We start from the raw sequence: 13,481 nt of genomic DNA, 5'->3' as shown, positions 1-13,481 counted from the left end.
GTTATGTTATTTCCTCTTCAAGGATGCACCCCGACTCATCTTTACTTATCATGAGATTCTACTTGATTCAAATTTTAAACCTCCTCGATGACAACTTGCTATTTTTTGCTAATTCCCAGTAAGCGCGTCCTCTCAAAAATCGACAGAGAATTCAGAAAATTGAGTACTGTGAATCCAGACTGCGGAAAAAACGGTTATATTTCGGCGACACTCGCGCACGCTGAGGCCGATATTTCTTCTTATTCGACTCAGGAGTATTTTTCTAGAGAACTTAACTGGGCCGACTGCTGCTCGATTGATATTATGCATAATATTACCTCACCGGGCTACTCGTTTTGAATAAACTGTGTGCAAGCAAAGCATTGTCAGTTCCAGACGTACCCTCGGTGTGGTTTTCTGAAATCTACGGATTAGATCAGTAAATACAAATCTAATTGTTTTTCCATATGTATCTGTTTTTGTACGCTGCGGGAAAAAAGTATGAAGCATACGAACGAACAAAATGCGGGTAACGATTTCTGAAAGAACCCTCTGTAACGGAAATCATTCGGCAAGCGTCGGCAGATCTGAGCCGAACACACACACGTCACGCACGATAGGAACACACGAGCACAATTCGGAACGTGCCGTTCTTGGGGCGGGTCTAAGCATTTCTACTCAGATCTCGTAGCACTCACCAGAGACACGCATATGGTGTATTTCTCTCTGCCGATTAGATGATGCAAAATCGCAAGAGAGATCGTTACGATCTCTCTGTTGATTTGAGTTACCTCTCTGCCGATTCATGTTTACTGGGTTGGCGATAATTCTAGCATTTCAGTAAACTTAAAAATATTGACAATAAGTTTATTGGCTTTATCGGTGAAAAGTGATGTCCTTTTTAGTAGGGACAACGATTATGAAATTTTATAGATGGATAGAAGGTTAGATTAAATGAAAGATGGTGAAAATGAGCGGGTAGAATTTATTTAGAAGCATAATCATCACCTATCAAATTTCTGTTCCTCACGGACCAACTACTATGAAGTGGAAGATACAGATAGAGTTGCATCTACCACCACACATTAGTAGGCCATTCGTGATTCGCCCCACAAGCGGGAAAACTTGCAGAACGACCCAGTGAATATGATATTAAATTTAAAAATTGTGCCAGATCTTATGAAAACACATAGGTTTCATTGATAATATGTGTGATACATTTATTGAATATGGCAATCTCATGAAATGGGAAGCGTCAATTAAAACAATAAACAATCTTATTTTGTAAAAACTTATTTGTGAATTCAAAAAATCATTTCATTATGTCAAAACGCAAACGTTAAAAGATTTTTTCAAAAATAACTCGAGGATTTTTAAAACTTTGTTAATTTCTTGTCAATTTTGTATGGAAGCCTCCCCCTCCCCCCCCCTCCCTCGCTTTTTCGGATTCGGAGGGGTTTGAAAATATTGCAGAAAACCTTTACCGGTTTTGAGACGGCTGTTATAGTTCAATAATTTCAGACATTTTTACGAATTGTGTTTGATAGTTCAGTATAGGAGCCCCCTTTTTTGGATTCGGAGGGTTAAGAATTTTTATAGAAACTATTCCCGGTCTTGGAAACGGCTACAAAAAAATTTCACGTTAATAGCTTCAGTAGTTTTCTATTCTATTCAATTTTATTCATTTATAGAGATTTTTTTCCAGTAGATTTCGAAAATTGTTCGAATTGTGTCATTTTTTATCAATTTTGTATGAAGGAGCTTCTTTAAGTCGGAGCGGTTTGAAAGCATTTAAGAAACCATCTCCAACTCCAAAAACTGTTAAAATCAAACTTCAAATTTAATTTTAATTTTTTTTTAAATTTTTATATAGGAGCCTTACAAAAACAGTAAACGTATAGAAATCTTTAAATAATCTTCCTTAACCCTTTATTTCATGATTTTTTATTTTTCGTTAAAAATCGTTTTAATCAGTCGGAAATTATGTGTACAATAATAAAAAAAATTAAATAAAAAACGTTTTTTCACTTTTTCCATACATTAATTGTTGCAAATTTGTTACTTTATGAAATGAAGGGTTAAGTCGGAAGGGGTTTCAACTTCTAGAGAAACCATCTGAGGAACAAAAATTTGATTCGTGATGATAATAGAAGTATTATCATCACGTATCAAATTCTACCCGCTCATTTTCACCATTATTCATTTCATCTAACCTTCTATCCATCTATAAAAGTCTCATAATCTTTAGATGTCCATACTTAAAAGGACATCACTTTTCACTGAAGAGGCCGATAAATTAAAGTATCAAAGCTTAATGAATTATGAAATTTTAGTTTTAGGTCAACTCATAATCTTCGCACGTTATCTAGTCAGTTTTTTTTTTCAAAATAAAAAAAAACTTTTTTAAACACTCTGAACTCGAGAAATTGATGTACATAATTTTTTTTTTTAAATTCTTATGATACTTTAAAAAATTAGGCAACCTTTACTTTTTTTTCTTTTTATCCATCATGGTAAAGAAGTTATGAAACAAAGTAAAAAAAAGTGGCCCATGATACCCCACTCTCCCCTATAGATTGTGTAGCATGCTAAATTTGAGTTCAAATTGTTAGTTACAGTAAGAATAGAAGTTGTTCTACGTAGTTTTTGTTTGATAAAACGGTTGTTATTAAATTTGTGAGGTGCAGTCCAAAAACTATAAAGTGCGAACTCTATTGTTGGCTGGAAACCACTCTGCGAATGTGCTCCGGGTAGTAAAAGGTAGCTTTCAAGCGGGCCAACGAATCCCCGAACGCCTACCTTTTATTCTAAATATGATAGTGATAGTAAGTACTTACCGTTCAAATCAGATGTTGAATAATAATTCAAATAACTAAAAAAACAAAAGTTTCACGAAGCTTAAACATCATCCATATGGTTTGATTTAATGGGGTTATTTTTTTTAAAACAAAGCCAACATTTTTTTTTTAAATTTTAAGGTCACAAAGTCACTTGTTTACCATATATTTTCTTTGAATCTTGAAACTATTTACTTTTTTTAAGTGAAGTTAACGGAAGAATTTTAGGTGAATTATGGTGGCATTTTTACTGTTCTTTTTTTAATTGGAATGCCACGTTAAAAAAATGTTAAATAGGTTTTATTTCTTATCCCTTACTGCATCAAATGCTCTGCGCTAATAGACATAGAACCTTCTGAAAAACAGTAATCAAATAAATAGAAATGCATGTCAAGTTCTGCCAACGCTCTTGTTATTATTTTCAAAACCCTCAAATCAAAGACAACATTCTATACAGATAAATACAAACTGCAATCATTAACGTTGGGAAATTATCCTCATGTTTGTATTTATTAGGTAAATTTGATTGATTACTCACATCCACCTTAATGGTAATTTCATTTTGGCTTTTTCGGTTTTGAATGTAGATCAAACAACGGTGGTTTTTGAAATACTCGACGTATCGACCAGTTTTGTTGGTCTATGAGCAGCAATCAATGGACTCTTAGCCGTTGGGCTAAAACGAAATCGGCAAAAACAGCAGACAGCAAATTCCCTTGAAAAAGACCGACAAAACTGGTCGAAACGTCGGGTATTTCAAAAACCACCGTTGTTTGATCTACATTCAAGACCGAAAAATCCAAAATAAAATTACCATATGTCATTCCAGTCGAAAACATAAACCTAATCCGCCTTAATATCTTACTGTTTGTTTTTATCATCGACTTTTTTCGGCGACACTATCCTAAACACGTTTATTATTCCAACATGAAAATCACGATGTAACCTTAAATTATCCAATGAAAAAAGTGAAATAAAATTTCAAGAAAGGTTTAAAAAAAACTATAAAATGAGAAATCATTGAGATATCAAACATGCGAACTAGTTCTGCTGAATGTCTTCATTCTTTGGCACCGCTATCCTTACAAGCATATCACTTGGTGTCATCATAAATCATTTGATGATTAAACAGTTGAACAAACTGGGCTCAGTTTTTCGAACGGTTTTTATTTCAATACAAGATTAAATATCATCACACTTTACCTATAGTCATTTAGTTAGCTGTTCGGCAACCGACGAGCGTTCGCGCCTCTAAATAGTCTTGAACGCGCAATCTCACAACAACATCACACATTTCAGCAGCTTCATTAGCAAACGGCACATTTATCACTGTTTTAGTTTAACACCTTTTTTTCTTTCGCGCAGGTGTTTTTTTATTCTCTTGCTCACATTTGATTAGGAATCAAGTTGGGTGCTAGGTACCACCTACTCCTTGGTGATGACGATGTCATCATCTTCCTGGGAAGCATCGTCCTCTGGCTGGTGTTCCACGACTGGAGCCGGAAGGGCTGGAGTAATTCGGGCTGGTGGCGATGCATAGGAAGTGCTAGGGACGGGGGATGATGGGGATGTGGAGGACGATGCTTCCGATGACGAAGGAGCAGCTGTGGATGAGATCAAAGTTGGAACAGACGGAATTGCTTCTGCTGTACTGCTAGAGGCAGCCGTCGTTGTCGTAGTCGAAGTTGAGGAACTGCTGCTGCTGCTACTGCTAGAACTTGGAGCAGGAGTAGTTGTCGTAGTGGTTGTAGTTGTTGTGGTCGTTGAAGTGGTTGTCGAGGTTGACGTGGTGGAAGTCGTTGAAGGTTCTGGCTGGGCTGTCGTTGAACCACCCAATTTGCTAGGACGAGTTGGACGACCTCGACGAGGTCGAATAGCTTTAGGTGTGCTTGGGGCTGGGGAAGTTTCCGGAGCTGGTGTCGTTCTTTTAGTAGTGGTTCGTGGTGTACGTGGAGTAGATACTCGAGGAGTCGTGGAGCGAGGACCTACACTTGGTCGATTAGGACGGCCTCGTCGAGTTGTTCCCGTTGTGACTGTTGAAGATTCGGTGGTATCGGAATTCGAAGAAGGAGTAGCGGAAGCAGATTCTTCTGTAACTGCCTTAGCTTTGGCTTCCTTTGGCGAGAGTTGGAACTTTTTGCGAGCTAAAAGAGGATGGAGACCTTTCTTCGGGACAGACGTGGATGCCGTGGGTGGAACGGTATCGTCACCTGAATCTGTTCCTTCCGGTTTCGAGGTAGTGGTGTCCGCTACAGGAACTCCCGGTCGACTTTGGTCTTCATGCTTGTAAACTGAAAAAATTGATTGGATGCGCTGTAAAACATATTCTAAAACCGGACCAAACTTGGACTCGGTACCTTCACCCCAAACTTTGGCTGGGAATGCAGTTGTTGTAGTTGTGGCATGATCTAATGTTAGTGACTCTTGCGGTGGTACAGATTTAAGCTGTTGGTTGTTAGAAGAGACTGCAGCGGCAACTATTCTGGTGGCGAGATCGTCTTCGACTTCGTCATAAAACGGGATCTCGGTCGTAGTACTAGTACTTGTCATGCCATGGGAGGCCCAGTCTTGTGCAAATGCATACCCTACCGCCACGTTATTCTTCTTCAGGTTATCGAGAAAATAATCGCTGAAGGACGCATAGTTCCCGAAAGCTACAAGCTGCCGAAGCTGGTGATCATGCCTGTGCGCTACCAAGTCGATTTCAGTGTCTAAAAGCAACTTTTGTGTGTCAGTTAAGCCTGAGGCGTCCGAACTCCACCTCTTTTGTATTCCACTTAAGCTATCAACGGCACCAAGCTCGATGGATTTATGATGAGATAAGCATGAATTGTGCTTAACATGATTTGCATTAATGTGACGATTACGTCTGAGATGATGCAGATGATCGTGATGGGTATGTAGGAGAACATGACGTTGATGTGATGGTGGTGGTGGTTGTGCATGATAAAGGTTAGTGTGTTTATGAGTACATTGAGGATTACGACATTTCCAATCCACCCCCGAGAAACCCGACGAAAACCTACCATGCTGTTCCTTCTTGCTGTCTAGCAAGTGTTCAAACTGACCTTTATTTCCCTGGCGCCCTCTCCGCATCAACAGCGATCGCAAACCCTCGTCTTGAGGCTCAGCTGCCATCAATGGCAACGCCAGCAGGCAAATCCAACCAATCAACCGATAATTCATGCTGCTGTAAAACACGCGCGCGCGCAAAGTAGAAATAAAGAGAAAAAACGAAAAAAAAAACACTCAAATTACTAGAGACCCACAAAACGAGATTCCGTGCTGCACCGTCTTTCAAAGTAACACAATTTACATCCAAAATTGGTTCACTGCTGCTATATAACACCAAAAATTAAATCTCGTTCCAAAAAACGCGATACATTGCAATTGTGCGATTAGCTCACCTCACAAAATTAATTGCACCTCTAACTGTTTCACTTTCCGCTCAAAGGTCTCACCGATCGCAAGTCACACCCTGCCTGCCCTTCACAGCAAAACGTTTCCTTGGAAACCCACAGATAATCCTTCTTGCACAGGAACAGCGAAAAAAAACACCAACCCCTTAAAGTTAACACACGTTCGATTCAAGAAGAAAAAATCCACAGCCACGCTCCCAAACGGCGAGTGAGAGACTGCAACGCTTTGGACACAACCAACCCCGGGTACGATCGATCACAGAATGAAAGGTGATTTCGAGGCGGGCATGGCATTTCACCGAACAAAATGCGCTCGAATATCGAGTTCGGTTCGGTTGTTCGACCCCTCACCTCTCACTGCCAGAGGCTTCCCCCATCACGGTATCCTGAGCCTTAACCAAGCTTGTGTCATGAAGCCTAGTATTTAGTGTTTCGGTATCTAGGAAGGCACTCCGTGAAGCTCTCCTCCTAGGTTCCCCAATGAACGAAAAATAAACTGTTGTTGTTGCTGATTCTGCTTTGTTGTTGCTGATTCTGCTGCATTTGGGGTGGGTGAGGTCGATGCGATGAGGGAGAACTGTTTTTCCTCAACTTGCCCGCGAACGACGTGACGGGGTTGACTCCAGTCGAGAAGGGGCGGTTTTTCAAGTTTGTGGCATGGATAGAATTCGGAAAAAAGGTTAGCTCGGTGGTTCTTAGTTGAATCGGAAAGTTCGAATCCTTAATAATAAACTGTGGGAACTTTGATCACGGGGGTAGCTTTGATCAACATGAAATTTTTGCAGATAATCAGAGTTGCATGAAGGTAAAATTTCATTTGTATTAGAGGCCAAAAAATTTTAAGAAATGTTTATAATTTTTGCCTTAAATGTATGCAGCAACATAGTTCTTCTTTAAAGTATATTTGTGTTTTTTAGAAAAAGTTAAAAAATTCAATTGAGTCCCAACGAAAAATACTGTCACTGATGTTTTAAGCCTTCTGTGCTAATTGGCCACAAATCAATAATTTCAAAGATGTTGATCAAAGTTACCCCGAAACATGAAATCTGGTTACAAATATTTAGTTATGGCCTCTAATATCGTTTGAATATTTTGCTATCAACGATATTTCCATATTTAGTTTCACAATCAACATGGCGTTCAGTTAGTTAATATTGAAAATCTTAAGGCAGTTTTAAAACAGTTTCGAAGATGTTTTATGCCGGTTAGAAATATAATTTAATGAAACAATTTTAATAAACAGTTTTAAAATGGTTTTAAGAGACCCTGCATCACAGCTTTGTTTGATGTTTTCCTAAATTGAATATACGCTCATGATGGATTTATCCATTTTTGAGTAAGAGAAGTTTGTCGCAATAAATGAAAACATTTCAGTCTTCTAGAAATTTTCAAGGGCAGTTTATCCGGAAAGAATTTTATTAACTCTTAATTGGATGACGTAAGTATAGATTTTTTTTTTTCGATTATAGTCGTTTTACCATCTTTATGGCATTCGTGACTTTATCAACGTTGCAGTTGGCGGATCGTTATTGAAAAACTATCCGGTACAACTGTGTTCGATGTTTACTCTTGGGCTCGAACTCGCGGACATCGGCTCAGGAGACAACAGACTTGCCAACTGAGCTATATCACAAGCCCCCATAAGTATAGATCAACTTCGCATTGAGAGACAGAGATGGAGAAATAAAACAAGTACTTTATTCAGCCTAACTGTCTAATACATTTATTGTTATCGAATCACAAAAAAACGATTATTCACAGCGTGCTTTTATCGAACACTTTTATTTGAACCCGAATAATGATGTGGGCTGATTTGTGAATGTTTTGAAATTTGAATGCGGATGCAACAAAGTTGTTTATATTTTTTAGATGAATTTAGTTGGACCACTTTTCCTATTCCATCGTATGAATCTCGTTGTAAGCTTATTGATATAGAACCTCTCAGTAAACGCAGAGAATTTTCCCAAATTGCATTTGTAAATGATGTTGTTACACAAAGAATAGACAGTCCTGAATTACTTTCAAAACTAAATTTTTACGCACCCTCCCGTCCATTGAGAAATAAACATTTGTTCTACATTAAACTTTACGACAAAGACTATGCAAAACATCAACCTATTAATCAAATGATGTACAAATACAATTTACAAAGTGAAATTTTAGACGTAGCGATGAACAAAACACAATTAAAAAAGGCATTCAAAAACAACTTCATAGAACAACAAAACAATAGCTTACATTAGTTTTAAGTAGTTTTAAGTATTGTAGTCTACATAGTTTGACTTAAATAAATAAATAAATAAGTTGTGTTAATTTATGTCATTTTGATAACCCGTTTTTCTCAATTTTGAGTGATAATCCTTTCAAAACAGGTTATGCTTTCTCAAAATGAGGTAAAAAAGTTTAAGCGTGTGTAGGTTCTTCTCGATTCTCAAATCATTTATTTAAATAGTTACTGAAGCCCTAATAAAAACAGCGAAGTATGTGTTTTATTGAAGCTTTAGCAATACTTTTGCAACTTTTTAAGAACACTATTAAGATAGTGTTTTATTCAAGCTTTAGTAAAACTTTCAGGGCTCTTTTAGAACACACGATCAACGAAGCATTCCCTATGTTAAAATGAAACCGTTTTAAATATTGGATGCCATGGAAAAGTCTTCATAAAACATTATTAAAACTCAAAAGAGCCAATTGGCTTATCTGTGTTACTTGGGTTTTCAGAACTGGAACAGCATACAAAAACCAACCCGAAACAACTACTTGATGATTTTCAAGAAGAAGTGTTGTTGTCAGCTTCAAGTAGAGTCCTTGATCTTGGGTGAGGTTTACGTCGAATGAAACAGATTGACCGAAACGAAATTTCAAGAGAATTTTTCAAATCCTATTTTTATTATTTCGGCAACCAATTGTGTAAGAAGAATTGGATTTTTAACAATTTTTAGAGCTTTTTTGAGTCATATAGGAAACATACGGTCATAAAAAACATCGTTCATACGTTTAAAAACATTCGTCGTTTAGAAGGGAAATTTGTCTCATTGAATGTATGCATGTGTGTTGGTCATCTACCATGGGTGCAGTGATTCACCGCAGTTTCTGCCTAAATATGTGTTCACGTGCATTCTTAAGATTATTCAGTTCGACAAATCTTCAATGCAACGCGTACACTATTTATACCCGGACCCCATGGCTTCGTATTAACTGTTATGGAGTGTAAGTTGATGTAAACTATATTTCCCCACAAAAAGCAAACCAAACGATTCTAAGTGATTTGAGTAAAACGAAACAAAAAATTCCTCGATCGAGATTTGAACTTCAGTCCTCCGAGTTCGCTGTCCAATATCTTACCACGATGCCAACTCATCAGTTGATATGATCCGCGCTATAGATCTTTAGGAGAGATTTTCTTTTTAGAAACGATCAAAGGAAGAAAGGGAGATACCGGATAGAGTGCCAATTGAAGAAACGCCCATTTATCGTAAATCAGTTCACTTTTAGATAGCTCAAATTGTTAACGTCAAATAAGCATATTCAATGCTTTTTGGAGACATATATCCGAATTAACTAAACTGCTATCCGATTTAACTTTTTTTTGGCGAAGCTTGTTGTAATTAAATGATAGAAAATCACTCAAAACCAACGTGTTTACGATGGTTATTGAATATGTTTCGATTTGGATTATCATTTCTATTACGATTTCATGATAGCTGGGCAAACCCAGACTCGCTCCAGCTTATCCGCTAGACAACACCGGCGCTAATTGAAGGGGAAATTTTTCTCATACGCCTTAAAGCAGGGATGAGCAACCCGCGTGGATGAAAATTTCGCAAAAAAAAAGAAAAAAACAACAACGTCTAATACGCTGATTTCTATCTTTCTTAGATTCTTTCAACTTCCACTTACGTCTACATATTTCTTAGGCAAATGACGGAAAGTTTTCAATTTTCTAGGTATATTGATTGTTTAATTAGTTAGTTATTGTAAATTGCATGAATTTTTAGACTATTGAGAGAATCTAACTTGACAGATAACAATTCCGCACTCACTAACACCATCACATTCTTTATATAAACTATCATGTGCTACAAGTTGAAAAGGGACTATATGAAAAAAGGACCAACATCAGAGTTCAGTTTCTTCAAATTATTTCTACCAAAAAATCAACTTTCATACGCACTGTTGCCGTCTTTAACAAACTGCGCAGATTGCATCTATTTAGACTCCCGTGCAAATAATTTGCGCGCAGTAAAATCTGCTCCCAGACCTAAACATAGACAATGACACATATCGATATTCTTTACATCTTTGGATAAAATTGAATTAAAAACAATTGCGACTGGTGTGTCAGTAAAAATTGTAAGTGAATACATAATTTTTGGCTAGTTTTTCAGTGATTCGAAAAATGCAATGCATGATTTATTTGTTCCACTTACATTCTTGTACCCGAATGTACAGGATGCATTCTGTTTTCTGTTCGTTTCTTTTCATTTGTGGATCGGTCAATTTTCGTTATTAAACTCCTTGGTTCGCATTTCATAATAATTTTCGCCAAAACAATAACGATTATGCCATTTGGAAATGTGATTCGAAAATCAGAAGCGAGCAACGGCTGATTTGAAAAACTGACACGGGTTGTCTATGTGTGCGTCAGTGCGAAAATATTTCTGCGTGGAAATTATTTGCACAGGAGTCTAAATAGGTGCAATTTCCGCAATATCATGTAGCGATAAATTTAAAAGTGAAAAATGTGAATCGGGTGATAGTGTTGGTCAAACCAGCTCGCTTCTGCAAATCAGCTGACTGCTAGTGCGCTGGTCTGCATCTGCTGCTGCTGGTAGGCTTTTTTTCCTTGCTGCATTAGGGGAAAAGTTCATATAACGCCCCATGTGGCTAATACGCGCAACCTTTGTTTTGAAGAATCTGTAACATTTAAGGCCTGCAAAATATTACCAATTTGTTTTAAATGTTGTGATTGGTCATGGCAAGTATGAATTTTTCCTTAAAATGCCCCTGTGTCGTGATAATTTCACAATTTAGGTTTTTCTTGATTTCGATCTAAATTTTAAAACACTTTTAGTAAGGTGTCACCAAGCAGAGAAAAACGAATAAGACAATATTTTCTGACATAACGATAGAGGAGAATCTCAACTATGATATTATGCTAAAAAATCATACTGAACTCTCTAAGGTATGCTTTTTATGGGTATGTTCTATCACGGCCCATGCGCTCGTTATAACGCGCCAATCGTAGTAGGCTGGAAATAGCATAAATTGTTCAAAAAGGCTAATTTACATTGAAAATAAAAAAAAGTCTAGAACCATATTTTGAGCGTTAATTCAGCCCAAAAAATCTACTTTTTCATTTTTTTTAGATTTTGATTAGTCCATTTTGGTTTTCTTTTCAATCAAAGTGTTTGTAAGTATTGGTGTGTTTTCGGTCTTCGGCTGCTTTCGGGTGTGTTCGGCTGCTAGGCGCGTATTGAATACACAGCGGCGCGTATTTGCAACACAGTTTTGTTCTGTGGCTTTGAATATGGTTTTTTAAAATCAAGTCTTTGAAGAAACTATAGCAATTTGAGTAATAAAAAATCATAGGCATTTGTAGAAAACACTTTTCCTCAACGATTACACCCATTTTTAACACAATTTGTACGTGGAATACATAGAAAATCAGCGATTCGCTTAGGTGGCGCATAATAGGGCATGTTCCCCTATTCGGTGTTTGAAAGCCTTGAGTATCCATTTAAGAACGCTTTATAACGTAAATCTGCAATAATATTCATTTCCATGTTGAAATTTTTTAATTACCTGTACATGTATACTGGTTTCCTCATAGAATCGATAGCGAATGTGCTAGTTTTAGTTTCAGTAAGAAAAACATCTCGGCGTGGTCTTGTGGTAACGTGTTCGATTCTCACTTCAATAGACGATGTTCGATCAACAAGCCGGGCAAGTTTTTTTTCAATAAGTAATTTGAAGTAATTTAAATTATGAGCTGCATAGAACGTACTTCATATCAATGATGGGGCTGAGTAAGCTTCATTGTAGCTGTTTTATGGGACTTTAAGTTGCTTGGAATACTACGCATTACGCATATCCGCACATGACGTTTTTGTATCATGTGACAGTACACGATTTTCCAAGAAACGCTAATCAGGTTACTGAAATTATAAATTGACGTGGAATGTAGAAGGTATTACATTTTTATCTGTGTAGGATCGGAATCCAACCTGTTGCCGTCAGAGTGTAACGTCGATTTTCTCCTGTGTCCTGTTCAGGATCACTTTGCAGAGTCAGAGCTGCAAATTATCAGTGTCAGACAGCCAATATCAGCCGACTTTGATACTGCTTAGCATGTCTATGTCACGCGATAATGATGTTTGGTCAGCTACATAAGCATACAATTTCATGACCAAGTTGAATGAATGACATCATGCTTGCTATGACTTTTTTCCTCCTACAGCCAACAACTACATTTTTTTCAACTGTTGCGCAACTTATAACGTAAAATCTATTCCAACCCAGTCAGAAAATGAAATAGAAAGACGATCGTCTGGGTGATGCGAGTGGTGTGCAAAAATGTCATTCAATATTGACCATACTGCCTGACTGACATTGTAGCTTGGTCATTCAACTGGTAGACGACTTTGATATTTTTTCGATAACATTGACTACTAGACGTTGGCAAAGACATTATATTCTATCAAGATACTCGGCTGAATAGTTTTTCGAACAAGTAGTCTGGGACATCAACTCTTTGATTACGGTGCTGCCACCAGCGAAAAAGTCTTCAAGCTTTCAACTTGCATTCAAGGTTGCAACACACACGTACAGAAAAAGTACTTCTGACGTAAATCGCCACCTCAGTGCAGAAACTTACTAGTAGTTGGGAGGGTAAAAATTATTTACTTCACAAAAATTCAAAAAAAGGTAAATAACAAATGTAATGAAATTAAAGGTTATTTTACTCAAGAAAACTGTTCCCAGCCTCTATAAGAACTATTTCGGATACTAAAAAATTGTATATTCAAACAATTCATATGAGTTTGATCAGCTTTATTATTATTATTATAAGATTTAATCAAATACAATTATAATCTCATATTACACATATATTTTTTCCACATTCGTCATAATCATCCTTGGAGAGGCTAAGTTCTACTACAGGTTGATCATGTGTGCCTAAATATTCGTTTCTGTTTCCATTTCGGCCGTCCTTCTACCATTCCTAATAGGATCTGCAGATCTT

General features: G+C 37.2%; 1 protein-coding gene across 2 annotated transcripts; it reads right to left on the bottom strand.

Moving 5' to 3' along the window:
- Window positions 1–3,963: 3,963 nt before the first annotated feature.
- LOC129755001 (adipocyte plasma membrane-associated protein Hemomucin-like) lies at window positions 3,964–6,514 on the bottom strand. Of its 2 annotated transcripts, none has more exons than XM_055751290.1 (3): window positions 6,224–6,514; window positions 5,885–6,006; window positions 3,964–5,107 (listed from the first exon to the last, which is right to left on the bottom strand). In XM_055751290.1, the coding sequence occupies exons 2-3, from the start codon at window positions 6,000–6,002 to the stop codon at window positions 4,242–4,244; spliced, it is 984 nt and encodes a 327-aa protein (XP_055607265.1). In that variant the 5' UTR covers window positions 6,003–6,006; window positions 6,224–6,514; the 3' UTR covers window positions 3,964–4,241. The 2 variants fall into 2 exon arrangements, with proteins under 2 accessions (XP_055607265.1, XP_055607266.1); XM_055751291.1 differs by having other exon boundaries at window positions 5,885–6,003.
- Between the last annotated feature and the right edge of the window lie 6,967 nt (window positions 6,515–13,481).

The sequence above is a fragment of the Uranotaenia lowii genome, chromosome 3 (assembly GCF_029784155.1).
Source record: "Uranotaenia lowii strain MFRU-FL chromosome 3, ASM2978415v1, whole genome shotgun sequence".
NCBI classification, from domain to species: Eukaryota; Metazoa; Arthropoda; class Insecta; order Diptera; family Culicidae; genus Uranotaenia; species Uranotaenia lowii.
This window is presented reverse-complemented; position numbering and strand designations above follow the sequence as displayed.